Source organism: Condylostylus longicornis, unplaced genomic scaffold, assembly GCF_029603195.1.
Source record: "Condylostylus longicornis isolate FDR11 unplaced genomic scaffold, ASM2960319v2 ptg000004l, whole genome shotgun sequence".
Lineage (NCBI taxonomy): Eukaryota > Metazoa > Arthropoda > Insecta > Diptera > Dolichopodidae > Condylostylus > Condylostylus longicornis.
Genome location: NW_026577973.1, coordinates 1,498,854 through 1,526,586, shown reverse-complemented (window position 1 = coordinate 1,526,586; position 27,733 = coordinate 1,498,854). Strand labels below are relative to the sequence as shown.

General features: G+C 29.1%; 8 protein-coding genes across 9 annotated transcripts; 3 read left to right on the top strand and 5 right to left on the bottom strand.

Annotated features, from left to right (window-relative positions):
* Positions 1 to 890: 890 nt before the first annotated feature.
* Positions 891 to 2,473, top strand: LOC129610469 (translin-associated protein X). Its single transcript, XM_055523074.1, has 4 exons — positions 891 to 1,283; positions 1,358 to 1,550; positions 1,608 to 2,081; positions 2,135 to 2,473. Exons 1-4 carry the CDS (start codon positions 1,238 to 1,240, stop codon positions 2,340 to 2,342), a joined length of 921 nt encoding a protein of 306 aa, XP_055379049.1. The 5' UTR covers positions 891 to 1,237; the 3' UTR covers positions 2,343 to 2,473.
* Positions 2,396 to 4,054, bottom strand: LOC129610461 (aprataxin and PNK-like factor). The gene is made up of 5 exons (XM_055523064.1): positions 3,863 to 4,054; positions 3,629 to 3,810; positions 3,140 to 3,528; positions 2,757 to 2,920; positions 2,396 to 2,692 (listed from the first exon to the last, which is right to left on the bottom strand). Exons 1-5 carry the CDS (start codon positions 3,888 to 3,890, stop codon positions 2,484 to 2,486), a joined length of 972 nt encoding a protein of 323 aa, XP_055379039.1. The 5' UTR covers positions 3,891 to 4,054; the 3' UTR covers positions 2,396 to 2,483.
* Positions 4,055 to 5,752: 1,698 nt separating this feature from the next.
* On the top strand, positions 5,753 to 8,079 carry LOC129608900 (protein penguin). The gene is made up of 3 exons (XM_055520685.1): positions 5,753 to 5,770; positions 6,025 to 6,577; positions 6,649 to 8,079. Exons 2-3 carry the CDS (start codon positions 6,043 to 6,045, stop codon positions 7,989 to 7,991), a joined length of 1,878 nt encoding a protein of 625 aa, XP_055376660.1. The 5' UTR covers positions 5,753 to 5,770; positions 6,025 to 6,042; the 3' UTR covers positions 7,992 to 8,079.
* LOC129608897 (peptidyl-prolyl cis-trans isomerase G) lies at positions 8,003 to 11,799 on the bottom strand. Its single transcript, XM_055520670.1, has 9 exons — positions 11,543 to 11,799; positions 11,165 to 11,384; positions 11,019 to 11,106; positions 10,431 to 10,460; positions 10,232 to 10,371; positions 10,032 to 10,167; positions 9,862 to 9,979; positions 9,575 to 9,799; positions 8,003 to 9,515 (listed from the first exon to the last, which is right to left on the bottom strand). Exons 1-9 carry the CDS (start codon positions 11,621 to 11,623, stop codon positions 8,112 to 8,114), a joined length of 2,442 nt encoding a protein of 813 aa, XP_055376645.1. The 5' UTR covers positions 11,624 to 11,799; the 3' UTR covers positions 8,003 to 8,111.
* A 4,874-nt stretch (positions 11,800 to 16,673) lies between these two features.
* Positions 16,674 to 17,352, bottom strand: LOC129611307 (ER membrane protein complex subunit 6). Its single transcript, XM_055524388.1, has 2 exons — positions 17,115 to 17,352; positions 16,674 to 17,054 (listed from the first exon to the last, which is right to left on the bottom strand). The coding sequence occupies exons 1-2, from the start codon at positions 17,248 to 17,250 to the stop codon at positions 16,846 to 16,848; spliced, it is 345 nt and encodes a 114-aa protein (XP_055380363.1). The 5' UTR covers positions 17,251 to 17,352; the 3' UTR covers positions 16,674 to 16,845.
* Positions 17,353 to 17,908: 556 nt separating this feature from the next.
* Positions 17,909 to 19,579, top strand: LOC129610297 (WD repeat domain phosphoinositide-interacting protein 3). The gene is made up of 6 exons (XM_055522834.1): positions 17,909 to 18,093; positions 18,147 to 18,233; positions 18,283 to 18,629; positions 18,684 to 18,872; positions 18,935 to 19,157; positions 19,240 to 19,579. Exons 1-6 carry the CDS (start codon positions 18,030 to 18,032, stop codon positions 19,344 to 19,346), a joined length of 1,017 nt encoding a protein of 338 aa, XP_055378809.1. The 5' UTR covers positions 17,909 to 18,029; the 3' UTR covers positions 19,347 to 19,579.
* An 81-nt stretch (positions 19,580 to 19,660) lies between these two features.
* On the bottom strand, positions 19,661 to 21,374 carry LOC129610283 (dynein assembly factor with WDR repeat domains 1). 2 transcript variants are annotated; one of them, XM_055522822.1, is made up of 6 exons: positions 21,240 to 21,374; positions 21,089 to 21,164; positions 20,714 to 21,037; positions 20,324 to 20,641; positions 19,933 to 20,239; positions 19,661 to 19,879 (listed from the first exon to the last, which is right to left on the bottom strand). In XM_055522822.1, exons 1-6 carry the CDS (start codon positions 21,277 to 21,279, stop codon positions 19,682 to 19,684), a joined length of 1,263 nt encoding a protein of 420 aa, XP_055378797.1. In that variant the 5' UTR covers positions 21,280 to 21,374; the 3' UTR covers positions 19,661 to 19,681. The 2 variants fall into 2 exon arrangements, with proteins under 2 accessions (XP_055378797.1, XP_055378789.1); XM_055522814.1 differs by having other exon boundaries at positions 19,674 to 19,879; positions 19,933 to 20,641.
* Positions 21,375 to 21,596: 222 nt separating this feature from the next.
* Positions 21,597 to 26,665, bottom strand: LOC129607948 (Fanconi anemia group M protein). Its single transcript, XM_055519223.1, has 5 exons — positions 26,498 to 26,665; positions 25,243 to 26,435; positions 25,074 to 25,185; positions 22,106 to 25,019; positions 21,597 to 22,053 (listed from the first exon to the last, which is right to left on the bottom strand). The coding sequence occupies exons 1-5, from the start codon at positions 26,604 to 26,606 to the stop codon at positions 21,738 to 21,740; spliced, it is 4,644 nt and encodes a 1,547-aa protein (XP_055375198.1). The 5' UTR covers positions 26,607 to 26,665; the 3' UTR covers positions 21,597 to 21,737.
* Positions 26,666 to 27,733: the final 1,068 nt, after the last annotated feature.

Here is a 27,733-nt window from a genome sequence, read left to right as displayed (position 1 = left end):
AATTTGTAAACAAATTTTTGAACAGCTGTTTCAACTTCTTATTAACCCTGACGTAGATGTTCTACGTATTGTGGTATTTTGTCATTCTTTATTTGGTCGTACGACAAAAATTAATTGTAAAATTTTTGTCGTAGATTTAATCTAAAATTAAATCGACAAAATTCGATGATTGTCAGACCGAAATTATCTGATGGAGATCCAGTAAATTGGATGAGAATGTGCTAATTTCTATTATTAGCGTCAGCCAAAATTTGATGTCAAACGCTGTTTACATTTATATGACTTTCATTAGAGTCAAATTAACAACCTCGTGTATCTTGTTTTTTTATTCACTTTTTATTCATTTTCAAATCAGAATTCTTAGAATTTTCTAACGGATGTTTCACTTTTCCAATAAGATTACTAATTTTTCAATTGAATTTTTGCATTTTTTCTCGAATTATCGATTGAACGTCCCACTTTGAAAAACAAAGTGAATAAACTTTGTATGCATTTTAGAAAAAAACGATATACGCAAAACCAAATAATTCTTCTTACTCGAAAATTACATTATACAAGTATATGACAGTTACTCACTTTCTTTTCACATTCTGAGTAAAATAGAGAGATCAGGCTCTTAGTTAAGTATTAAATTTTTTCGTAATATTTAAGCAGTAACTTTACTGTTTTGTTGAAAAAAATAAACAATATAAAGGAAATAAAAGGAAAAGATATGTATGTATATATTTTAAACAATAAAAATTTTTTTTCGAAAGTAGCTGTTACCTTTGGAAAGAAATTTAAAATGAGCTTGCTTGTGTATCTCATTACGACAAGTTATTTGACATTTCGGAAAAGAAATGCTCTAATTACTTCAATTTTTCGCGACAATTTTGTCTTCATACAATAAGCGTCAATTCAAATTCCAAAATTTGGCAACTGTTCCAAAATCAAACACAGATCCATTTTTGAGCAGATTAGAACCATTTTATTTAAAATTGTTTTCATAAAAAGAGCTCTGATTTTTTTTGTTCTGGCCGGAAATCTTAACTAAATTTTAATCGTTGCCGGCATCCTTGCCGACAAAATTCTGTATGTAGTCTTAGGCTGTGTTAACTAAAAATTATAATTTTGGAACGATTTGTATTTAAAAAAAACTGTGGATTTCGCTACAAGTTTTATATAAAAACAAATAATTATTTAAAAATTGTGTAATAAATTATTTGCGTATTTAAAAATAGAAAAAAGGAGTTTAAATATGCAACACACTAGTTCATCCAACAGAAGTAAAAATCACAGTCGCGGTAAAGTAAAAAGAAAGAAAGTTCATTTCCGTGATGTACTTAAATACATTTCTATATAATTTTAATTCTGTTAGGACGCTGGGGAATTCATAAAAAAAAAGACCAAGGAGAAAATGAAGTTAATTCCATTCTTTTGCAAAATTTTAAGAAATATGCCGAAGAGCTTGATGATAAGCATGATCGTTATGAAAGGATTATTAAAATATCTCGGGACATTACAATAGAATCGAAACGAATAATTTTCCTTTTACATACAATTGATATAAAGTAAGTAGCAAGAATTATTGTATAAGATTATGGATTTTTCATATTTCCATATTTTAGAAAAGGAAACTCCGACAAGGTTTTAGCTGAAGCCAAACATCGGTTACAAAATCTTTTTGCTAATCAATTTTATCTTATTGCGAAGGAATTGCATAAGATGGATGCTTATCAATATTCCCGTGCTTATTCGGCTGGCCTACAAGAATTTATCGAAGCTTTCTCGTTTTATGAATATTTGAATAAATCAAATTTGTCCAGTTGGGAAATAATACAAAACCATTTGAAGTTTGACATAAATGTAGATGTAGAGAATATAGAAAACAAAATTGAATCAGAAAATATGAAAAATATAGAATTAGCAAATACTGAGACCAAAAATACAATCGTTAGTTGCCTTGTGCAACCTACTGAATACATACTTGGACTAGCAGATGTTAGCGGAGAATTAATGAGACGTTGCATAAACTCTTTAGGAGTTGGGGATATTGAAGTTTGTTTCGAATGTTGTCGAGTGCTTCAAATTTTTTTCACAGGGTTGTAGTTTTTATATTATAAAAGGAAAATGGTTGAACTTTTCTTTTTAATAGATTCGTTGGCTTAGACACATTTCGTCAAAGAGATTTAGCTAGAAAAATATCTACATTACGTCAAAGCGTTCTCAAAACTGAACAAGTTTGCTACAATATAAAAGTGCGTGGTAGTGAAGCAGCATTATTAGGCGCTGGTGGAGAAGCAACTTATCTTTCTTTCGTGGGAGAAGAAAATGATAAAATTGATGAAGACTATTTCGATTAATTTGAATTATGATCTTTTTTAAAGGGTAAAGCCTAAAAATTTCTCTTTTTTTATATAAAGAATTTATTTATATTATATATAAAAGTATCATTGGAAAAATAAAAAGCTTTTAAAGTATTTACATTGATTAATTGAATATCTTTACATATCTTCGCTATCCTCAGTATCTTGATCTTTTACATCAACGCCTTCATCACTTTCTTGATAACCAGCAGGATCAAATTCATCTTCTGATCCTGCTGAAAAATCATCTGATGATGAATTTTCGTCAGGATATACCGCCATATACAAAACAGGCTTTTTATCTCTTAACCTTTCTTTGTGATCCAAGTTATTTTGTTTGGAGTTTGCTTTAAATATTTAGAAAGACAGGTTATTACTAAATTTAGTTAAATGTTATATGCATGTACTTACATTGATCAGGGTGTGAAAATTGTTGGAAATGAACAGGATTACGACGATAACAGAAATTTCCGTATGGGCAAATCGGAGTCCCTTTCGGGGGCTCAGGATACTCAGGGCGACGATAATCTAAATCTCCAGGATGTGCTTCTTCAACTCTATGAACTGGATTTTGCCTGCAAAAAATTTTATATGAAATATTTGCCTTAATATTTAATTCTATATGACAGCAAGCATAATTAAGGTAATGGAATTTTATCGAGAAATATAGTTTTTCAAAAAAAACAAACATTGAAATTTGAGATTCTACTAAAAACGTTAGTAATTTTTGGATAACATTCCTTACTGATGCATTTTAGAGAATGTGAGTAAAAGAAATTGCGACTTATAGTTACCTGTAACATTTGATTCCAAATTTACATGATATTCGTTGAGAAGTATTGGCTTGTGGTTCATTTTTAACAACTGCATTGATTGCAGCATCTGATACATCATTTGATCTAGTTGCATTTGAAGAAATATCTAAATTATTTCCTGTATCATCAGCACTTTCTGTCTTAATAATTTTATTCGTAAAGGAACTTTCATTTTCAGAAGCATTTGGTATAATCATTTGCGTTGCTTTAGAGCAGACTACTGATTCAGAATTATTTGTTGAATCCGGTTCCAATTTAACTATTACATCAGCTATTTGATTTCCACTTGAGTTATTGTAATTTTCACTAAAACTACATTTTTCAGTTTTTATAATTAGTTTTTCGTCCACTGCATTGGAACATATTTCCTGAAAAAAGTTTTTGTACAATGTTGTTTAATAGGATGTAACGAAGTATATATGTATGTATATAAAGTTGTGTTTCACTTAATATGAATTAATTCTTTACCTCTACAATTTTCTCTTTTTTTATATTAATTTCCACTTTATCCAATGAGATTGATTCGGACGGACTTGGTTTTTCAGGTTCATTTTGTGAAAAGTTTTCTGAAGGGTACGATTCTTTTTTACGTTTCGCCAAATCTTCGTTACAACTTAACCAGTTTGGTATTTTGCGTTTTTTCCCTAATTCTGGAATTTATTTTCAAAAATTATTTCATCAAAATTTTGTTTTCCATATTACCTTCGACTTCTTTCCCTTGTCCAAGCATAGTTCCGTATTGTGATTGAAATAAACCTAAACAGAAAAATTATTCAAAAACTACAGCTCAATTTTAATGTTTGGTATTTTTGTTGTGGATTGTGAAATGAAGAATTTAAAAACTTAAAAACACAATACATATATAACTGCTCATCTAAGTATTCATTAGGTCTGCTGTGTACTGAATAGCTTTTGACAGCTGTAATTTAAAAAACCTGACGTCCTCTGGAAGATATGGAATTATGTGGTTTGATCTTCTGAAAATAAAAATCTCTTTGATGACGTCTGTTTTTCAAATATAATGCTATTTCGCATACCTTGTAAATTTTTAGGCTATAATTGCCTTCTAAAAATTACAAATGAAGCCTTTAACTTTAATTTTACTGTTTATTAATTTCACAAAAATCTTAAAAAATTCTTATACATATCGCAATGATAAAAGAATCAAGTTATAAAGCAAATTACTATATAAAATAAAGCATGAAACATTAACTTTTAATTGTTTATTAAATACACGCTAGCTTCGTTTTTTAAGTTTTTCGGCAATGCATTAAACATTTGCCTACCCTTAGTCAGCGTTTACATGTCAATGAAAGATTGAAAATCATGATTAAGGTTGGCGAAGTTTGACGCTGTAAACATCATCAATAGATCATTTTCATCAAACTTTTGATTGACGAAAAAATAAATATTAGTTCTATTTTTATCAATCAATATGAATCCGAAAGAACATAAAGTATAAAATCAAGAAATATGCTGCTTTCAAAACCTTTACTAACCCTTCCAAAAACTGTTTGTTTGAAACTTTTGTCTTTTTCAGAACGAAAGTTATAAACAAAACAACTTCGCAAATAGAAATTTCGTGAAAATTTGTTGAAATCACTGAACCTCGGAAACCGTCGAGAGTTGACTCACACCTATTTCTTAACAAAAAATTTACTCGGTTTTGACACCCTAAACGATAGAATATGTTTTAGCCCTGATTACTGTATAAATTTGAATAAGAATAAGTAAAGGGAACTATCGATAGTTTTAATTATCGAAACTATCAATGGTTTCAAAGTCGACATAATACTATTGTCAAATAAACATCGATTCTTGGCAATTAATAAATTTTTATGGGAGAACGGAATATCGTTAAAAAATGGGCAACAACGAAATATCGTTTGGAATTTTATGTATTCCATAACATTATTTTCACACGTATACAGATTACTTTATCACATTAGTGAAAATTAGAAATTTTTGCTTAATATTTCTATGTTCTTTTATTTTATTCCAAATATTTGGTGAAGGCGCGAATTGAACTGAAACTGACATTGAGTCTCATTATATTCTTAGCATTCCTTATTTGGAATCAAGAAGAAAAAAACATGTTACTTTATGTTAAAGTTGAAGTTTAACATAAAACATATCGTTTGGATATCGAATTTGACTGAGCGTTTACATAAGCAAGCTGTTGGCATAATTGTTTCAATATATACAATAATTTTACTAATATTCTAAAATATTTCAACCTGCCTTTTTATTGGCAACCGATAAAAATTTTTTTTTTTGCTTAAACATATGACAAATTCAAAAACTTTAAAACAACAAACATTTTTTTATCGATGAAATAAAGAATGAAAAGTTAAAAAAAGAAAAATATTTACTAAATAATAAAAATACTTAAAGTTAATATTATGTACATTACAATGACTGTGTAAGCCGTTGATAAATCTAATTACAGTTGATATTTTCCAAATAATATAATTTATATACTTGTTTTGTTCATTCCATGTTTGGTTATAATTACGCTATCATGTATATACCACTATTTTATGTTACTTTACAAATTAAATGGAAGTTAATACAGAAGCAAGTTGCGTTACTATACAGCAGGTTAAGCAGGTTAGTTGGAATTTTCTATTATTTTACGTAAAAAATGTTGTAAATTGGCAACTCATATGTTTTTGACAATTCATTTGTAAGTTTATAATATTTTAGCCAGAAGTGTATTTTTGTTAAATATAATGTAAAATGTTCATCTTATGACTTATGCCTTTCTTAAATTGCAATGACAAAAAATATAGCATATGTATTTTATCTATGTAGTAGTTTTATTATCGCACGTGTTATTTCTTAATAATTTTGGAAATTTGCAGAGCTAAAAATATTTAAATATGAAAGTAAAAAAGGAAGAAAAAAAGATTAGAGGAAGCTTAGAAAGATCTTCAAAGATCAAAAAAAGAAAAGATAAAAATCATATTCAAAAAGTGGATCTTAAATCCAGTAAACCCACATTTTCTAAACTACAAGTATTAAACAGCTTAAAAAATGAGAAATCTGAAAATGGTGAGAAATTAAAACGTGAGAATGATAAGAAAATGTTTGGAAAAAGTTATCAAAAATCTAAATTCAATTCAGAGGAAAAAACGAATTGGCCTCAATTTAAAAAAGAAAAAAAGATACTAAAAATTAAACGTAAGGAAGGAAAGTATAAAGATTTATCTACTTTAATTAAGGAAGTAAAAGTTATATATGAAAAACTGAAATGCAGAAACACACCAAATAAAGATGAATTATCAGAAAAATTATTCGATTTACTTTTGAAAGCCAATTGCATGCAAAAATTTGTATTAGCTCATGATACATCAAGAATAATACAATGTTTATTCAGATATGCACCACAAAAAATCAGAAATATAATATGCTCAGGTTTAACAATACACACTTCATGTTTATTAAATTAGAATATGCACTTAAATACGGCTTTTTTTATTTTTTAGAATTATTACCCATAACTGTAAGTATGATGCAATCACGTTATGCACACTTTTGTATAACTACAATGCTTAAATACGCTAGCGAAGATGCAATATCTCAACTGATTGAAAGTTTATATGGATCTGTTATCAAACTTTGTTCACATAATATTGCTGGTAAAATAATGGACACTATTTATTTTGAAAAAGCATCAAAGAATCAGAAAATTTGTTTAAGACAGGAATTTTACTCTGATTTGCTTGTAAAAATGAAAGATTTGAATGTTCAAAAACTTAATGATGCGTATAATATAGTACAGAACTCGAAAGAGTTTATTTTGGAAAATGTGAAGAATAAACTAACACATTTAGTGAATAAAAACGCAATGGATAATTCGTTGGTACATGAAATTCTTCTGGAATACATAGAAGAATGTCGTGAAGGCAAAAGTAAAGAGAACTGTGACGAGTTTATAAAAATTTGTATTCCTGTAATACCACATTTAGTAACCACAAAAAATGGGGCAAAATCCGCAATTTATATATTTTGGTATAGTCCAACAAAAGAACGCCGGGCTATATTAAAAATTTTGAAGGATCATTTATTAAAAATTTGTACTCACGAACATGGACATCAATTAATTTTGGCAATTGTCAATGGATTGGATGACACTAAGGCTGTGAAAAAGTTAATAATTGATCCTTTGATGGAAAGTTTCCATGAAATACTTACAAATCAGTACGGAAGAAAAGTATTACATTGGCTTATTTCTCCAGCAGATAAAGAAATTTTCCACCCAAATTTTATAAACTTTTTAGATAACGGACTAATCTATAGTAAAAAAGACAAAAAAATGAGAAGAAACGAAATATTTGAGCAAATAGAGCAGTTAATATTAGAAAAAATTAAAGAAAACCCCAGAATTTGCATTTCAAATAGCAGCATCGGCTTACTTGTAAGTGCATTTTTAAAAGAAATTTCAGGTGATAAAAGTCGGGAAATATTTCAATTAATATCAATGGAAATATCTTCACCAACCTGGAAAGTTGAAAATTGCGTCGAAGAATTAGCAATTGAGGATACTGGGATGCATCATGTACTGAAAAAAATTCTAAAGCAAGATATTACAAGAAAAGAAAAAGGGGAAGCAACTTTGGCTGAAGAATTATTAAAAAATCTTTCTGACAATACAATTGGGTTGTGGATTGCTAAAAACCGGGGCTGTTTTGTATTGATTTTATTGTTTGAAGCATTAGATAAAGAAAAGCAAGAATATTTCAAAAAAAATTTTAAATTACACACGAATACTTTGGAAAAGTCTCCACATACTGGAGCTAAAATATTATTGCAAAAAATAAAAAGTTAATTCCATTAATTTATTATTTAATATCTTTATTTAATTCAAAATTGATAAGCACTGACTTTTTTACGTTTTGATTAAAATAAATGTTATCAAGCAATTTATATTACTTTTAATTAAATAAGTTTAGTTCGAACGAGATGATGACTTTGCACGTTTTTTAGCCTTTTTAGTTTTGTCAGATTTTTTCTTCTTTTTTTCCCGTTTTTTTTCATCATCATTTTCTTCGTTTGAGCTATCTTTAGAACGTTTCTTTCGAGTTGAAAGTTTAGTATTGTTGGCCACATTAACAACTGCTTCAATAATCTTTTTAGCAGCAGTAAATTGTTTCAACTTTTCATGTTCTTCTAGTTTAGCTAAAGTTTCTTGCTTAAGTTTTTCTAATTGTTCAAGTTCTCTAGCAGTTTTTTCTTTTTCGATTTCCTCAAGTCTTAGCTTCTCTGCACGTTTTTCCTCCTCTTTGGCAATTTCTTTTCTCATGTGATCTTTAAATAGTTGCAAAGCTTCAGCTCTTTTCAACATTTTTTCCTTGGTTAATCTATCCTTTTCAGCTTCAGTGTTTTTAGGAGGCGAATTTCGTTCAATTTCATCTTTTCTTTTTTCTGTTTTTGGGGATCTAGATTTCGAACGCGAAGATCTTCGATTAGTAGGCGTTTTCGATCTTCGTGATCTTCTATTGCGAGGGCTTTCATCCCGTCTTCTTTTAGGAGATCTAGAATTAGATCTTTTCCTATCTCTCCAACGGTCATCACGACGTTCAAACGAACGTGATCTTTGCCTATATCTACCAGAAAAACTTCGATCACGGCGATTGGATATATTACCTCGTCGAATAGGGGATCGAAAGTTTAAATTGCGCCTTTCACGGCGATCTGTAGATTTTGATCTTCTATCTCGGTTCCGGTTTCGACTTCCACTTCGACTTGTACGACGATTTCGACTCCTGCTTTTACTTCTACTTCGATCTCTCCTACTTTTCTCACTTACCTTCGATGTATCAATTGATTTGTCTTTTTCTTTGATTTTATATTTTTCTTTATCGTCTGATCTGATTTTTGATTTGCTTTTTTGCTTCTCATCTACATCACCCTTATCCTTTTTCTTAACTTCAGAATCAACAGCAATATCTTCGTTATCACTTCCTCCTTGTGCCTCATAATCTAAGGCGTTCATGTCGACTGACTTACGATTTTCCTTATTCTCGTTTTGCCTTTTCAATTGTTCCCTTAAATTTTCTTCTTCTTCACATTGTTTTTTCTCCATTTCCCGTTCAACCGAATCTTTGCACTTATTATCATATGTTGTTGAATGCGATAACTCATAAAATGATTTTTTAGACTCTTTTGCTAAATCTTCATGTCTTTTTTTTCTTTCAGCGACACGCCTTTCGATTTCACGCTCACGTTCTTTTTTTTCTTGCTCAATTTTTTCAAGTTCCGAAAATTTAATAGTTCGCTTTTGCGCTTGCTTCCAATGAGGAGGAGTTTGGCTTTTTGTTCGACTACGGGAACGAGAGGGAGTACGATATCTCTACAACAACAAGAAGTAAATTAATATTTTTATTTAGAGTTAAAAACGCAATTTCTTACAAAAACCCCACGACCTTTGATCGCTCGACCACTTCGGGACATGGGTATTCTTCTTTTTGACCAACCAAATGAGCTTCGAACGTCCACTCTACGGTCACGATCTCCATTTTTGCCACGCTCCCTCGAGTTTCTCCGATTTCGCGATCTTTTTTCAGAGTCCTCTCTCTTTCTTGATTCATTATCTTTATTAATATCACCGCCTCTCATTAAAAATTTATTTGTAACCTTTGAAAGAAAGAATGTTAATTCGAATGAGATTCAAATATAAAATTTTAATATTTTCTTGCCTCCGGTATTTCATTCGGATCAATTTTCGTCACAGTTACCATTGGATGAATTTCTCCCTCTTCAGTTTCATTATCGTCTTCTTTCTGATTGACCTGATCTGGTTCTTCTTTTTCGACGCTGCAAATTATTTGTGAATTTTAAAACCAATATCAAAAGCCAATAAACTTACTTTTCGTCTTTTGATTTCTTTTTGTCCTTTTTTTTCTTTTTTTCCTTCCGTCTTTTTTTTTCAGAATCTGATTCTTCTGTAGAAGAATTATCATCATTGGATGAAGCATGTTTCTTTTTTTTTTTATCTTTTTTCACTGCAAAAATTAAAAAAAAAAAAAAACATTTTAAAATAAATTGAAATTTAAGAAAACCACCAACCTTTGAGTTGTTTAACGAGCTGTCCACAATTTGAAATTACGGCATCTTGTAAAGGACGGGAATTTCGATCTACTGGTAACTGCTCCAATTGCCTTACCAAATCATGTCCGGCAACAACATGTCCGAAAACAACGTGCACACTAGAAGATATAAAATATGTCAGAGCTTTTGGATATTAACCTTCTATAATTGTACTTACTTGTTAAGATGTGGTGCGGGTTGCGTAGTACTACAATGAGAAAAACAAAAGAACAATATTGGTTGGATTTCTTTGTTACAGTTACTAGTGTTGATCATGTGTTGAAGTAAAAATATGAGAATATTTTAACAACAATACTACTTATTTTTATAATTTTTTTTTAATAAAGGAACATTCTGATTGATTTTTATTAGCTGAATTTAGTAATATGAAGATCTGGCTGGTTGAGCCATCCTTTTGTAATCCCTAAGTTAAGTGGATAGTAGTGAATGTAGTGTAGCTAGCATTTTTTAATATTTTACAATGTGGTTTGTTTAACACAATCAACACTTTGCTTTATAAATGTATCCTTGATTAAAGATCATCCGCAATAGGATTTTTTAACATTTAAAATCAATTTTTTTTACGTGTAAGTTCCACCCAGTATTTTTAAACATAGCTAAATTTGTATATCATAAATTATGAAGACATATTTAAGTAAATAGACGTATCAATTAAAGCAAAAAATTAATGAAATTGTGATTATTTAAAATATATAAAACGATAAATCATCTCAATAGACATTGTTATCTATTTCAAAAAACTTACATAAAAAATTGAGACCCATTTGTATTTTTTCCTCTATTAGCCATAGAAAGCAAAAATGGTTTGTCATGTTTTAATTCAAAGTTTTCATCTATAAAAAATTTAAATGAAATTTGTAACTTTTTGAAAAAGAGTTGAAAATTTCTTACCGTCAAAAGTTCCTCCAAATATTGATTCACCCCCTGTTCCATTTCCTGCAGAGAAATCACCTGACTGAACCATGAAATCTTTAACAACTCGATGAAAAATTACATTTTTATAATGTAATGGCTTGTTCGTCGTTTTTCCCAAACCTTTTTCCCCTGTACATAAGGCTCGAAAATTTTCAACTGTTTTCGGTACGATATCATTAAATAGCTCAATTGTAATCTAAAAATAGTTAATTTCTATCATTTTTCATAAGAAACTTATAAATCACATCTCGAAATGCGAAGTATAAGATTTTTGAAGTAATTTATGAAGCAAACTTTTTAAGATGAATTTATTAATAAGATTTATCTGTTTTTCCTTCCTTAAATTATACTCACCCTTCCACAATGTAATCCACCTAAGGATATATCGAAAAAACACCGAATTCTTTGTTTTTCTTCATCCGCATTTACAATCATATTTAAATTTTCGGAGAATTTAAAGATATTTCCCTGTATGATCTTAAATTTTGCTATTTACCCTGGATTTATTTTTTAAAAATTGCAATGGCTACAAACTCACTCTATGAAAAACCGACATCCGAAATCAAGCAAATGCAAAATAATTAATAAAATGGTGACAATATGACATATCGCAAGATGTCAATTTTGAATTTTGAACAATACATGATCTAATAAAGACAAGATTTGCTGGATAATTTTGACTTTTAAAAATGTAACGTCACCGCGGCCGCGTCTATTGTTTTATAATTTAAATAAGACTGAAGAAAACCTATATGTACGTATGAGACTAATATAATGGTACCCATCTTTTTTTTTCTTTAGTGGGATTTTATATTTACCCATTTGCCGTAAAAAGTTTTATGAATAATTTGGAAGCTCACATTTTTTTGACACGTTATTTTAGCAAAACAAGTGACAATTTGACATAAGATTGCTAGAACAACTCCTTTACAAGAATATTATAATACATGAAAACAACTATTTGTAAAAGTTCATAAATTTTGTCATATTGTATACAATAACTTGGACGTGACGTGATGGTATTTTCCCATACGACACGATACGGTCACCAGAATATGGGTGAATATCTATACAAATATTTATTAAAATGTTCTGCAAAATTATTGAAAAAATTATAATATAAATATTAGGTCTGTCTGGGATTTAACTTGCAAAAACTTTAAAAAGAGAAACAATGACGAAATTTCTCTCAAAAACTTTTAAAAACTTTATAAATAGGTGATAAATGTCAAATTTCAAAGTATTTATCAAACTTAAACAAATATAAAAAACTAAAAATTTCGATTTTAGATTATAAAAGTGTTAAATTAAGAAAAAACCAGTTGTGAATTCATTTTTTTTATTTTATTTTTAATTGAAAAGTTTTGAAAAAAAATTATTATTAATGAAAAATTTTTGTAATTGAAACCTTCGGACCTAATCAAGAAAAACATATGTTTCGGCAGCTGTAAAATTTTCAAAGTTTTTAAAAAATGGATTTTTACTTCACAAAACTTTAAACATTGAGAAAATGACAACGACATCATTTTCTCTCATTTTTATTCAAAAAGTATTATCCCAGATCCTTTGCATGCAAAAAGTGAAGTTTTAAAAGTTTTTAAAAACTTTTTTATACTAGCAGACCAATGTCTTTGGGGCGACTTAACGTATATAACATCATACACAGTGAGTTTGTTTCGTTGTTTCTTTCATTTAATTTTAAAGTTTTAAAACTGATACATTCATCATTTGGATAATGATATTCAGGGCTGTCTTTTAATTTTTCGATCTTATTGGGGAGCAGAAATATTCAAAAAAGGAAGCCATTTTCAAAAAAGTGGGGCCAATTCCTATATTTCATAAAAAAACAATTTCTTTATGGTTCGAATACTAAAAAAAATTGGAAAAACAAAAACTTTGAACAAATTAATAAATAAATTCGAATTAAAAAATATCACAACAAAAATTTAAATTCAAAATAATATTTTTTACATGAAACTTCATATACGTTTTTTTTACATTATACGCTCTAGTTATCAGAAAATACCTTGAAGTATTAAAAAAAACATCATTAAAATGATTATGACATTTTTTTCTGATCATATGTTTACTGCCTTATTCCTTTCCTTATACGTAGATTAAAATGGTGTTGAAAAAGCGAACTTGCAATATTATCGTCTGTTGAAAAATAAACATAATACAAACATATTTCATCTGCCGACGTCGAGCAATTTTATTACAATTTGGTTATTTGACATTTTGACTAACTAACTGAATAATTTGACTGCAAAAAGATAGGTGGCGGCTTTTGAATTAGCTGGAAAACTATATGTACATATATAATTTCGTTAGCCAAGGGTTTGTCAACAAATTTTTAAATTGCCAGAAAGTTTTTTTTTATTTAGAAATTACATTTTCTATTATTGTTATGGTCTGCATAAGGAAAAAACAAAATCGGAGCCAAAATGCAAAGGGATGAGCCGGGGACAAATTTTCAAATCGGAGCCAAACGACAGCCTTTAGATAACCACGGATTAAGTTTAATAAAAGTAATAACACTGAGTATGTAAAAATTAGACTTTATCATAAAATAAAACGCTTAACATTAGATTTTTTTTTATATTTTTGTTATTCTGACCAACTAATGCTATAAATTGAATAAGGATTTAGCAATCTTTGATTCCTTGAATCTTCTTATACTAAGTTTTGATCAGACAGGGCTTCGTTCTTTTTAAGCGTCGTAAGTCGCTCTTATTACTGTGGATAAGTTTCTGGATTTCCACTTTGGTGTGTGAGATTCTATTTTTATGTTTAACTGCCGTTTTGATAATTTCGGTTTCGACTAATTCAATTAATAAATCTTTATGTATATCATAACTTCTCATATACCAAGGTGCATTGTTAATGTTTTGAAGCACTTTGTTTGTTTTACGCACCCCCAGATTTGTATGCCGTACATCCGCACAGGTTTTAGCACTGGTTTATGTATTAAAATTTTATTTTTGGTTGAAAAATCGAAGTTCTTGTCTAAAAGCCAATGTAATTTTTTATACTATGTTAAATTTATGTTAAATTTATCTTTTTTAATTTTTTTATACTCCTTCCACCTTAATTTGGTGTCCAGAGTCATTATTAATTATTTGGCACTATTTGAGTACGGTACCATTGCACTATTCACTTGAATAGGTAATTGCGATATTTTCCTATTTGTAAAATTAACAAGTGTAGCTTTAGCTTCATTTAATTTTATTCGCCACTTTTTTACCCAATTTTCCAATTTTTGTAGATTGCTTGTCCAATTTTCCAATTTTTGTAAATTTAATACTTGGATCTGCGTTATTGAGGAGCGTGGTGTTGCCGTTGACACATTGTTATTTTGAGGATATGTCCTCGACAATATAAGGTACAGTGTCCAAGCACACTTACTTGGAGAACTCCTGCTTATACTTATGTAAGTTTGGAATATTCGCAATCATAAGCACTCTAAATTTTCTATCTGTTAGGTAAGAACTTAGTATTTGATAGTGTTGTATCGATAGGTCTCTATGGAGTTAGTATTTTAACTCAAACTCGATTGAGAGTAATGTTCTTTCTAACTAAAATAGCTGTATCATCTTTAGCCTTATTTTCAAGATGTGGCGTATGATAAAACAGATACATATTTATTAGTTGTTATATAAGATTGGTAATTGAAATCAGTTTGAAACGTGTGTGCTGTAGATGAAGAAGTTAACGTATGTTGTTCTTTGCTATTTCTCTTGTTCTTCGATTAAACTTTTTTTGTTACTCACTTTGTTGGACTTTCTTTGTTTATGATATTTTTTTCCTATCTTACAGCCTCTATAGCTTTGGTGATCACCTAAGCCGTTTGCACATCTTGCACTGTATTCTTTTTTTAGCTCACTTGTTTCAGTTGGGTGATTTGCGACACATTTAACGCAAGTATATTATCTTTTGCAATAGTGTTGTGTGTGGCCAAAGATTGGACATCTTTTGCATTGAGGGACCTAATCTATCCATCTAACCAGCACTGCGCCAGCATCTAACCAAAACTATTTTGTTTTCCGGTCAATAATTCAGAAATATTAAGAAAATATAATTTATTTTAATTTTTAAGAAATAATTATGTATGTCTAAATTAAAAATACATGTGTATGTATATACATATGTAAGTATATTGTTGAAAAATTAATATAATGTTTGTTTAAAATAACTCACATAAATTTCTAATTATAATTATATTTTCAAACCATTTCTGGCAACACTTTTTATGTTGTAAAAAATAAAAACAAAAAACAACAATATTTAACGTTGGCTTCAAACATTACTATTATATTACTAGATATATGGGTACCCATGATTTGAATATGTGAGTTATTAATAATTTTTACAGAAAAATGTATGTTTTTTTTTATTTTATTTTCTCTATTTATTTAATATAACTATTTATACAATCTCATATTATTATTACTTCCTTTTTTGTTTATTTATTCGTATATCGTTATACATTTTAAACCCGTTTCAAATTAGTAGTATTGCCCTGTAGAAGGCTAAGACGGAAATTGTCGTTACTCCTCAAATTGTAGCTGTGATGTTTGCCCGCATAATTTTATTTTTCACATAAATAATTATGATAAATTATATGTTTAATTTTGAAAACAAGAACGAGCACATTTGTTTTAATTTTCTGCTCTACCGTTAGCCATTTCAGCGTTTTAAGCATAAAGTTAATTGACGTATATCTAGAAACTTTCAGGATTCTCCGCATCGCCTTGTTATGCATTCTTTGAAGTCTACCCTTTAATTGTTTTGTGGCCATAAAAGGGATTAACAAGCAATATTAAAGATGTGGCTTAATTTTATATTGTATATATGTATGTATGGCATTTATTATTGTCAGTTTTTTTTAATAATTCTAAAATAATTTAGCCGTTTCGAAATTTTTTACAAATATAATCAATATGTCCAACGAATTTAAGATTGCTGTCGAAAATAACACCTAAATATTTAATTTAATCAACCATTTTAATTTTCTCACCATCTACTATTTCCACTTTTTTATTAATTAACGTACTTTTTGTTTTTCCAATATTTAATTTAAGCATGTTACTTTTTGACCAATTATCTATTTAGTTTATTAAAATCATATTTTAGCTTCCTTTCACACAGTCTTGTACGTCATTGCCAATTATACATATGTATGTATATAAAAGTGTATGATCTATAAGTATGTAAAAAAATTACAGGGGAATTTTATCTTGGATAGTTTTCAAATAAGTTAAAATTTGAAAAAAGTGTTTTAAGGGTATCTTCATAATCTTCTGCAACAGTTTCGCTAAACTAGCCAATACACCTTATATGGTCATACTTATATGGTCACTTAATAGGTCATTTAAGCGCCATAATGATAGGTTTGAATAAAATGAATTTAATTTAAATCAAATTTCTCTTGGTCTTGATATGTTACATTAAAAAATTTTTCTACTATTACAAAAAAAAAAAAATCTGTGCTTAATTTTCATTTTTCATTCCACTTCAATTCGATTTAAACATTTTACAACATAAATACATACATATTTGTTTTCCAAGCATTTTTTTTCTTGATTTTTATATTTTTAAGAAAACCATATACTATAAATTTTTGTTTTGGAACTGCTTGTTTGAAGCATTACTACTTTTCAATAAACATGTACCATCCCATATAAAAATGTCCAAAATAAAACATATGTACATAATCCTCCTAAAAATCCATTCGTAAGTAAGTTTCGTCTGCTAACGAAATATTTTTGCCATGTTGAGCCTGATTTCAATAAAATTAAACCCCATAAGCCCAGGGCCGATAAAATATAAAATAAAAATCCAATTATTCCAGTCAGTCCCAAAATTCCTTAAATCGAAATTCTAAGACAAGTTCTAAAAATATGGTACATGTATTAACAAAACCTACCTGCACAACATCCTGATAAAGCGCACAAGGAAGTTTTGCAATAATCTACTGCCGATGCATTATTTCGTATTGCATATTCACTATATGCGATTATTTCTCCACTTTTAAGTTCCTTAGTTTTTAAGTTATTTGTCATTCTAATATTTTATTAGCTTTTTAGGTTTATCTTCCAGTAAAAGAGTGTTTTCTTTACTTTAAACTCGAAATTAATTAAAACATGACACTATTAAAATGAAAACATGACATTATGATAATAATTGACAATCATTACCGAAAATGTGACATAACTGATATCTTCCATTTAAATTTAGGTAAAGCAAAGTTCATATACATACGGTAATTTTTGAGAACACGTACAGTTATGTTACAAGCAAAAAACCGTGAAATTTTTTCCGTATTCAAAAAATTAGTTATTCAAGATTTATTTTGATTTAACATTAGGCTCCTTCACGAGATAAAAATTAAAAAAAAACTCGTTTAAATTTTAATAATAAATCTGGCTACTTTTAAAATAACAGATGCGCCGCTATTTGACTTATGGGTTATTACGTTGAAAATTTTAGAATAAAATCCATTTCGTATACTGTTAATGTAATTTTAGTATTTATTTTAATGTAATTATTTATTAAGCTAAAGTTTGAAATAAAAACTACCTTTGACATTTTTAGTTGCTAGATTTGTATTGAATAATAGAAAAATTTTAATTTCTGTACTTAGGCAGTTTTTTCTTCACAGCGTGGAATGTCATTAACAAAATAATTTCGAAAACAGTCAATGCAGCAACTAAAATGAAAGCTAGTTTAAAAAAATTTTAAAAAATCTTTATTTTGACATTTGAATGATATCTAAATTTATTCGCATATCTTTTGAATTTATTAATTTAATCCGTGAAACAAACCTATAAATTAAGAAGAAATGAACTTATCCGATCTTAATATAGGCAATGGACTTTTATACGCAGGATTTAATCAAGACCATGGTGAAAAATCTTTGGAGTAAATAAGGCACTAGTTATAAAATAATTTCTTGCAGGGTGTTTCGCTTGTGCTACAGACACTGGATTTCGAGTTTATAATTGTGACCCACTAAAAGAAAAGGAGCGGCAATATTTCTCCGAAGGTTTTTTTTATTTCTTATTTAATTATGACATATTCATTGATATATTTAGGAGGTTTGGGACATGTTGAAATGCTTTTCCGATGCAATTATCTGGCGTTAGTTGGAGGGGGTATTCGACCACTCTATCCACCAAATAAAGTTATTGTTTGGGATGATTTAAAAAAAGCGCCAGCTATTTCAATTGATTTTAATCAGCCGGTTAAGGCAGTGCGCCTTAGGCGTGATAGAATTGTTGTTGTTTTAGAAGGAGTTATAAAAGTTTTTACATTCACACAACAGCCTCAACAGTTACATGTTTTTGAGACAAGTACAAATCCACTAGGACTCTGTGTGCTGTGTCCGCATAGTAATAAAAGTTTATTGGCTTTTCCAGGAAGGCGTAATGGTCATGTGCAGGTACTTTTGAAGTATTGAAATGGATTAGCAAAATTATAATTCCATAACTGTTAGATAGTAGATTTAGCAAATACAGAAAGAGCCCCTTTAGATGTAAATGCTCATGAAGCAACAATAACTTGCATAGCTTTAAATTTGCAAGGTACACGTCTGGCAACAGCTAGTGAAAAAGGAACATTGATTCGCGTTTTTGACACTGAAAATGGCAAAAGAGTCGCTGAATTAAGAAGAGGAAGCAACCAAGTAAGTTTTAAAATATGTTTTGATTCTAGCAGATCTGCAACTATATTATGAATTTTAAATAGGCAACAATATATTGCATTAATTTTAATCACTCATCAACTTTGCTGGTAGTATCTTCAGATCATGGTACGATACATATTTTTAATTTAGAGGAACCTAAGCAAAAAGAGTTGAATATTCCAATGATACCCAAATATTTTTCCAGTCAGTGGAGTTTCTGTAAATTTTCTATACCACAAGGCCCTTGCATCTGTGCGTTTGGAACTGATTCAAACTCTGTAATTGGTAGGAATACTTACACTTTTCTTAAATAGAAATAAAGTAAAAAGTAAATAGTGACGAATCTCGAAATTTTTATTTTTTTTAGTGATATGTGCTGACGGTCATTATTATAAGTTTCTATTTAATAACAAAGGGGAATGCAGTCGAGATGTGTGTACTCAATTTCTTGAACTAACCGATGAACAAACATAAACAATGGAGTTAATTTAATAACAAAATGTTTAAGTTAATTTTTTTATTTTAAAATAAATACATGTAAGTTAAAATTAGTTCTTCAGAAAAAAATTGCAAAATAATGCAATGTATACTATATTATGTCCACAGTATGATAATACTTGCTATACATGTTTATATATATCACAAAAAGAAAGAAAATTATTAATCTTCTATAAATAATAAAAGTTCAAGCTAATTATTTTATGAAATTGTTTGTCATAAATTCTTTTAACGAATTGTTCAACATTTTAGTTGGCTATACACATTTATCACTCACTTTCAACATCTAAATTAACCGTATACCAGTCATATCATCTCCATATTTTACATGTATTATCTTTAGAAGCTGTGACTACAATATCCCCCTTATAGTTGAACCCACATGAAAAAACATCAGATTCGTGACCGGCTAGAACTTGGGAACAAACTCCAGTATCTGAAAACCACAACCTGGAAGTTTTATCTGCTGAGGCGGTTAAAAGCAAACAACCAGAAGGACTGAAACACACCTACATGAAATTATTGTTAACTTTAAATATAACTTTATTAATTTAAAGAGAACTTTGGAAACTTCGTCACTATGACCAGTCATTATAGCTGATAAATTAAGGTCTCCTTCAATGCTCCAAACCTTTGCAGTAGTATCACTACTTGAAGTTGCAACTCTTTTGCCGCAATAATCAAAAGTAATATCCAAAACTTCATCCTCATGTCCCCTAATTAGAAATAAGCTCTGATCTCCAATAAGGCTTCTAATATCCCAAATTCTGGCTGTTCCATCAAGTGAACTTGTTGCTACCAAATTTCCCGGAAAATTCCATACACAATTACTGAGTGCTGCTGTGTGTCCGTTTAAATGCGCTATTGCTCTAAAATATTCGTCATTTTTTAAATCAATATAAAATATTAAAATGATATGTATATGTATGTAGTTCGGTATAAATAAAATATACTCTTTCATTCTGGTATCCCAAATAAAAGCAGTGTTATCAAAAGATCCAGTTAAAATTAGCTGCCCTTCCCTGCTATATTTCGCTGCTATAACTTCACCTGTATGTTGATCTAAAACTCCAATTTCTTGGGCAGTTTCTACATGCCAAATACGTCCAGTTTTGTCCATAGATCCTGTAACTAAAACATCAAAATTGTTGGGATTAAATTCAGCAGAAACAATTTCTGCTGAGTGTCCGTAATATGTATTTAAACACGAAGCATTTGAACAACTCCAAATTTTTGCTGTCTTATCGAATGATCCAGTTATAATTTTATCACTAGATTACAAATTTATTATATAAAATAAAATAATTTTTACCTAAATAATTCAATGAAAGATTATATTTTACCAAATTGGATAATTAAATCCAACAGAGAAAACCACATTTTCATGTCCCCTGAAACAACGTTCCTCAGTTCCTGAAGTTGTGTTTATTAAACGGCATGTTCGATCATAACTTCCCGTTAAACATTTGTCGCTTCTATCAAAATTTATGTTAGTAAGTGGTAATATATGAGATTGTATAGTTTTGTGTAAATAAAATTTGATTTTAGTTGGTTCTCTTAATTTCTTTTGAATTTTATCTAAAGCATTCCGCAAAGGTATGTACAAATCGGACGTAATTATATCATCATTGGCAATTATATATTGTGTCAATTCTTCAATATTAGTTCTAAAAAGGGTAATTTACAGCTTAATTTACATTTTAGGGTAAAAAAATTACTTAACATTCAAATCTAGCAAATCTATATGTTTTATTTTTTCCTCTGCTGCTAAAGGCTTATAGCATACAGCTATTCCTAGAATTATCAAAATACAATTTAATCAATAAGTATCAATATATAGTAAGTGCAAATTATAGTAACAAGTCTCACCAGGAGGGTAATATCTTATACAAATCTTTTTCCAGAACATTTTTCAAACAATGTGTTTCAGTAACTATCTTTGTTATACTTATTTTCATAAAATTGTCATTGCATGATTTATATTGAGGGTGATTTCAATAATCCATTTCATATACAAATGTATGTACATAAAGTATATACTTATTTATGTAGGAAATGTTATTTTAAAAAATCTGAGACGTTATAAGTAAATTTGTTTGATCGATATTTACGATTTTTAATGTGCTGTACTACACTGTTGAAAGCTTAAATTAGAATGTTTTGAAAATAAATTTTTTGCAATTATTGCAAAATTTTTAATTATAAGATAAAAAGCAAAATTTTACGTTAAGTTTTTGTGATATTTATTAAATAATTTTAATTACTATAATGTAGAAAAAATTTTGAAATATTTAATTGATTTTTAGCTAATAAAATTAGTTCTCTAAATGCAGTATAATTAACATTTTGTTAAGATATTGCTACAAATCATCCTTTTTCATCATCTGAAATTTCTATTATATCATGTAATATACGTCTCCTTCTTTTGTTTTTTGGTTGTATATTTAATAACTTTTTACATTTTTCACGTTTTCGTTTTTGTAATATAGCTTCCGCTTTCGATAACGGTGACATTTCACTTTCCTCACTTTCACTAAACTCTTCGTCGCCAACTATAAAGGAATCATTACAATCCAAGATATCATCCGCATCATTTGCTGGTTGAGATAAAATTTTTGACAAATCATTGTATTGACGGGGCGAAGGAAATTTGAAACCATTATTTCGTAATATTTGAGGACTCCTGAAATAAAAAAATTTTAAAATCGCATTTGCTTGAAATCAGTTTAAATTACTTTGTTGTTTGTATATATTTAAGATAAATTTTAGAGTCCAGAAAGTTTTCTGTTTCATCATCTTTTGCAATAATAGAATCATAGGCATCAGACTCATTGCCTTCACTTTCTTGACTATTCAAACTGCTGTGAGCCGCTTCATCATCTATGAAATTACATCTCTTCAACCGCGTTTTTCTTTTAACTCTTAATTTCTGTCGACTTCTGTTGCATTTTTCTTTTAAAGGAGTTGAAGAAATTTGAATGTTAGTTGATTGCAGCCCATTGTGACATATACTGCTTTCCAAGTCTGAAGAATCCGAACTAAAAATTATCTTAAAGTTTTTTTTTACTGGCTTAATTTGTGAAGTGCTATTGATATTTTGAGTTTCATTTCCAAGATTATCCTCCTTAAAACCGTCCCAACTTAATTTTTTAAGAATTTTTTCTGTTGAATTTGAATAACGCGTTTCACACGCGTTTTGTAATTTTAAGCGACTTGTTGTACGTTTTATAAGCGAAGGTGATATTTCATCAATTGCTACATCATTCCTTTTTTGATTACCTTTTGGAGACATACACATTTTATTTTTGGCAATAAAAGAATCATTCATACCATTTATAGTTGCAGTTACTTTTTTCATATCAACATTTACATTTTTATTACTTGTTATGGACTGCTTGGAATATATTTTATTATTCAGATTTTCTGTATTTTCAATATTATTTTTGAAATTATTGCGACCTTCAGCAGATATGTTTTCAAATGTGTCAACGTTAAACATATAATTTTCCTCTTCCTCAAACGGTTCTGCAAAGTCGTTGATATCAAAATCTTCTAGTTCAGGATTAGTCACGTTAAGTTTGTTTACAGTAGATTCTTTTTTTCCTACAATTTCTAAAATTTGACTTATTGATATCATAGATTTTTCATCAAATTCTTTTTCTTTGCTGAAATTTTCAAATATATTATCAGTATTATATAATGTAGTACATTTATTTGTGTTGCTCACAGGGTTTCCTTCTATTTCGCATTGATTATTTATAAAATCTAGCTTATTTTCATCATTACTATCCGATTTTGTATGTAGAATATTTTGTTTTAGACCGGCAGTTTCGGAAAAGTTATCAGAATTTATTTTCTCACAATTTTTTATTTCATATTGTCGCTCAGTGTTTGTGTCAATATTTTCATTTTCACCAAAAACGAAATCAAAATCGTCATCAAATAAATCTATTGAAATTTCACTACAAATTTTTTCTGGAAGTATAGATTTTTTTAATTCTGCAGCTTTTTTGTTTGAGTTATGTAATGAAATTTGATTTTGATTTTTTGCTGTAGATTTATTATCTAATATCTCTTGATAATTTATATGCCTTGGTCTTGGTGGGTTTCTCGAAAATTGCTTTTCTTCTTTTGATAAGAGTTTTGGCGTAGATGTGACTGTAGGAAAGTTGTTATTTAGCAATATTTTCTTGTTTTCAACCTCTTCAATGACATCTGAATTAGATTGAGCTTGGTTTGAAAATTTTGAATCAGATGTCGAATGGCTTTCAATTTTAATATCATTTGACATATTCCACTGACTTGCATACTTTGAATCACATTCGGAATGATCAAAATCCTGATCGATGTCTGGTAATACCGTATCTTCTGTTATTGATAGTTTTTCATCATTTTTATTAGTTTCATTCGTAATATTTAATATATCAATGGATTCAAATTTTTCCACATCTTCATTAATAAAGTCATTTTTGTAAACAGTGTCAAGCATTTCAAAAGGTTTTCTTTTTTTTAAACTTTTAAACGAATCAATAACATTTTTGGTGACATATGCTTTGTAATTGAACAGCATTTCTTCTTTACGTTTTTCTTGTTCATAACTTTTTATTAAATATTCGATTTCCATTTTATTTCCTAGAACACTTTCAAGTAATTCATATGTTTCAAGAATCTTTTTCTTAGAAGTGTTTATAGTATGTTTACTACCATTTTCTTCGTCTGTAGCCAATAACCCATTCACAGCATTAAATTTCTCTTTTATATATTCTCCATTTTTTAGTAAAACATACCTTTTGATAGATTTATTGATCACCTTGGATTTCAATAGTTCATCCAAATTTTTAGTGTAATCACATGTTTTTATATCTTTATCTAACTGTCTGGTCATATAATTAAGTTTCTTGAATTTGTTTTCTAATTCTCTCACAGCAGATGTGTTCTTAATTTCATTTTCATATTCAGTATTGTCTAATTGGGTTGTAACATAATCTTTGTAAAAATTACTCATACATGCGATTTCTTCCCGTATTTCTAAAATAGTGTTTTCTTCGCTTTTACAATCCCTTTCACTTATTTGTTCCATGTCAAATATAGCTAGTTCTCCTTGTGATAAATCTGGTTGAACTTGTTTAAAATAACTGCGTACATCCTTTTTCTGGAAACAGATTTGTGTTTTTTTACTTTTACTTTTATATTGTTTTGCCACCTGTTTGCAATTTTGCGTTTTTTCCGTACTTTGCAATTCTTTCATAAAAACTTCTATACATTTGGGATCAAATTCTGGTGGGACCAACCTTGGAGACCGTTTATAAAAAGCTTCCTTAATTTCGCGACTTTTCAATAATTTTAAGGTTGTTTTGTCTTTGTTAGCTAGAACCTCTTTTAATATTAAATGTTCCTTTCCTTCGGCAGCCAACATTATTACCTGCCCTTGTCGACCCCGGCCCGTTCTACCAACGCGCTGGATTAACCTGACTGGATTCTTCGTACTTATATCGAAGCAAATTATTAAATCAACCTCTCCAACATCAATACCTTCCTCAGCTACAGATGTAGCAATTAAAGTATTACACACTCCTTCACGAAAATCTTTCATAACTTTTAACTGTTGTGCTTGGGTAACAGCACGTATTGACCCTGTTCCACCTTGTCCTAAAATATGATAAAATATTTATGTAAAAAATTTAGAAAAAGCAAAATATTTACCGACGAAACATTTTGATTTGATAACTGAACAATTTTGATGTAGTATACGATGCATCAACATGACTGATTCACGAAATTCACAAAAAATTATTACTTTGGACTCAGGCTTCTCCTGCAAAAAATGTTTATAAAGCTTTTTTCATTCACTAAATTTCTAGATTAAAATTACTTGAAAATGCTGAATTAAAATGTTTCTAGCGTACTCAAATTTCGGATGTCCGAAATTCGAATCAATCGGTAAATCAGGAATATTTCCATTGGGGATTGGATTATCATTATACAATAAAGGATTCGTTCCTGTCTGCTGTCGTAGTTTTTCAACAAATTTTTTTATATTTTGGTCTAGGCTAACGAAAAATTTCTCCTTTTCAGAATGACCTTCGTCAAAGTAGTTTAATAAAACTCTAGTTCCATGCCTCTCAAGCAATTCTAGGGCGTGATACAAAGATATACAAATTGAAAAATTTAACGATACTTTTGAGTGATTTATATGCCTTTGGTGCATTGAACGTTCACGAAATTTTTTTTGTTCCATTATCAACCAACCTTTGGACATATTGCAGACGTTACTGCTTATGACTTCATCATCAATTAGTGCACGTAGGTACGGATCAATTAAATTAATTAATTCCTCACGTATGCTAAGCAGTTCTTTTCCTAAAGGTATTGTAATAATTTTAATATTTTTTTTATGAGTAAAGGGAGACACATCGAGTGAATTTTCGTAACGAATTTCTATATTAGATATCAGTAAATTTCGAATAACTTCCAAAACATCAGTTATAGTTCTACCTGGAGTTGCTGTTAAAGCTAATACCCTGAAATTTTTGTTTATTTCTACAACCGATTGTATTACTTCAACGTAAGCATATTTTCCTTTCGCTTTGTGGGCCTCGTCTACTACAATTAATTTTATATGTTTGAAAGGAAATTCTATATTTGCATCAGATAAATCTCGCTGGACGATTTGTGGCGTTGCGAAGAAAATTTTTTTATTATGCCATTCATTTCCCCTATTATTTCTAGTGACTTTGCTTGTCATTTCTGCGATATCTGTTTTTGGAATCCCCATAATTTTACAACAAGCATCAATTTGTTGGGTTACAAGTGGACGTGTTGGAGCCATAAAAATTATTTTACCGTTTGGATACCACCGATATATATTGTACATAACTACAGCTGCAATGAAAGTTTTACCAAGACCCGTCGGCAATACAACCAATGTGTTTTTGAACAATGAATTTTTTGAAATACTTAATTGATATTGCCTTATTGGTTTATTTATCGGATACACCCACGTTGCTCCCAAATTGCTATCAAATCCGCTATAGTTCTCATCATCTCTTAATCGATTATTTGGACCTACATAAGAATTTCTTATATATTTGAACGTATTCGTGTTTTGAAATGTTTGTAATATTTACCTTCATTTGAGTCAAATGAATTTCCCAGTGCTTGAATGACAGACACATCTTCAATAGAGCTCCAAGTTGAGTTATAAATATCATTTTTTAAATTTTTTGAATTATCCATTTTCCATAGACCTTAGTATAGAAAATCTAATTATTTATTTTTTATTCTTTGACGTTTGATTGTTCTGTTGACTTTTAACAGCGTTGTGTGAATTATGCGAAATGTCACATTACCGTTTTCTACATCATTAATTAGGCAATACGCACCCTGTAAATTTATAGTTAATTCTTATAAAATTTGTAATAGAGAAAAAGATCTTTGTTTGACATTTTAATATCTCAATTTGCAAATTCTCGTAATGAAGAGAAAAAAAATCACAAAATTTAACCGTTTGATAGCGCTCCTATTTATTGTATCATTTTGGTTACATTAGCGGTATGTACAGTTTTTTCGTACAATATAACATTTTTTTTTTTTTTTATCGTACAACCATTATTTATACAGTCGCCGCTCTATAGCTCGCTCTATAATTTGATCTATTTGTAAAAGAGGGCTTCATGCGCTTTGTGCAGCAAACCATTTTTGCAAGGAAAATTTGTAAATTTCAATTTTCTTATTGTTTTCAAAGAAGTAAATCAAAGACAATTTAAATGTATAATTCCTATTTCTTATGTTTTTTATTTAAAAATACAATATTTATGATCTAATTATTTAACTACGTTTGTGAATTTTTTTTTATATATACCCAAGTACTACCGCATTTTTGGCATATGTCCACAAAATTTGTGCCGCACTCAAACGGTTAAATTGAGGTGCATTAATTTGAATATCAGAAAATTCAAAGATTATACACGAAAACGAGTACAAACTTGCTCTTTGCTTAGAAACGGTAAATAAAACGAAATCGGTAGATTAAACGTCCATTCGACAAATTAATAAGGTTATGCTGAATAAGTACTCGAAGTAAATATCCTCGAATATTCGCCAAAATAATAATGGTTCGCGAACAATAAAATTCGCTAGAAAAAAATCGTTGCTATAGATTTCCAAAAAATGACATTTGTAGTTAATAGAAAGGTAAGCAAAGTTAATATTTCATGCAGAAAGAAATGTCATGCCATTAAAAAATCGCTAAGTCCTCGAGATAAAACCCTTTTGGTTAAAGAAATTTATATCTTAACTCGACTTGTCGTTTGAGGAGGAAAAAACATGTATGGAAACAAAAAGTGAATCAGACAAACTATTTT

Excerpts from the sequence above, each read along its gene's own strand:
- LOC129611307 (XM_055524388.1), bottom strand. The coding sequence starts at position 17,250 with ATGACAAATAACTTAAAAACTAAGGAACTTAAAAGTGGAGAAATAATC. Across the intron at positions 17,055-17,114 it reads TTTATCAGGATGTTGTGCAG|GAATTTTGGGACTGACTGGA; the intron begins GTAGGTTTTGTT and ends TTTCGATTTAAG.
- LOC129607948 (XM_055519223.1), bottom strand. The coding sequence starts at position 26,606 with ATGGATAATTCAAAAAATTTAAAAAATGATATTTATAACTCAACTTGG. Across the intron at positions 25,186-25,242 it reads TTTTAATTCAGCATTTTCAA|GAGAAGCCTGAGTCCAAAGT; the intron begins GTAATTTTAATC and ends CATTTTTTGCAG. Across the intron at positions 25,020-25,073 it reads CAAATCAAAATGTTTCGTCG|GACAAGGTGGAACAGGGTCA; the intron begins GTAAATATTTTG and ends ATCATATTTTAG.
- LOC129610283 (XM_055522814.1), bottom strand. The coding sequence starts at position 21,279 with ATGTTCTGGAAAAAGATTTGTATAAGATATTACCCTCCTG. Across the intron at positions 20,642-20,713 it reads GGATTTAATTATCCAATTTG|TGATAAAATTATAACTGGAT; the intron begins GTAAAATATAAT and ends TTTGTAATCTAG. Across the intron at positions 19,880-19,932 it reads ATAGTGACGAAGTTTCCAAA|GTGTGTTTCAGTCCTTCTGG; the intron begins GTTCTCTTTAAA and ends AATTTCATGTAG.
- LOC129608900 (XM_055520685.1), top strand. The coding sequence starts at position 6,043 with ATGAAAGTAAAAAAGGAAGAAAAAAAGATTAGAGGAAGCTTAGAAAGA. Across the intron at positions 6,578-6,648 it reads CAGAAATATAATATGCTCAG|AATTATTACCCATAACTGTA; the intron begins GTTTAACAATAC and ends TTTATTTTTTAG.
- LOC129608897 (XM_055520670.1), bottom strand. The coding sequence starts at position 11,623 with ATGATTGTAAATGCGGATGAAGAAAAACAAAGAATTCGGTGTTTTTTC. Across the intron at positions 9,980-10,031 it reads AAGAAATCAAAAGACGAAAA|CGTCGAAAAAGAAGAACCAG; the intron begins GTAAGTTTATTG and ends AATAATTTGCAG. Across the intron at positions 9,800-9,861 it reads ATCCGAATGAAATACCGGAG|GTTACAAATAAATTTTTAAT; the intron begins GCAAGAAAATAT and ends TTTCTTTCAAAG.
- LOC129610297 (XM_055522834.1), top strand. The coding sequence starts at position 18,030 with ATGAACTTATCCGATCTTAATATAGGCAATGGACTTTTATACGCAGGA. Across the intron at positions 18,094-18,146 it reads AGGATTTAATCAAGACCATG|GGTGTTTCGCTTGTGCTACA; the intron begins GTGAAAAATCTT and ends AATTTCTTGCAG. Across the intron at positions 18,630-18,683 it reads GGCGTAATGGTCATGTGCAG|ATAGTAGATTTAGCAAATAC; the intron begins GTACTTTTGAAG and ends CATAACTGTTAG.
- LOC129610469 (XM_055523074.1), top strand. The coding sequence starts at position 1,238 with ATGCAACACACTAGTTCATCCAACAGAAGTAAAAATCACAGTCGCG. Across the intron at positions 1,284-1,357 it reads AAGTAAAAATCACAGTCGCG|GACGCTGGGGAATTCATAAA; the intron begins GTAAAGTAAAAA and ends TAATTCTGTTAG. Across the intron at positions 1,551-1,607 it reads TTACATACAATTGATATAAA|AAAAGGAAACTCCGACAAGG; the intron begins GTAAGTAGCAAG and ends TCCATATTTTAG.
- LOC129610461 (XM_055523064.1), bottom strand. The coding sequence starts at position 3,890 with ATGCTTGGACAAGGGAAAGAAGTCGAAG. Across the intron at positions 2,921-3,139 it reads TTTGGAATCAAATGTTACAG|GCAAAATCCAGTTCATAGAG; the intron begins GTAACTATAAGT and ends AATTTTTTGCAG. Across the intron at positions 2,693-2,756 it reads ATTTTCACACCCTGATCAAT|CAAACTCCAAACAAAATAAC; the intron begins GTAAGTACATGC and ends AAATATTTAAAG.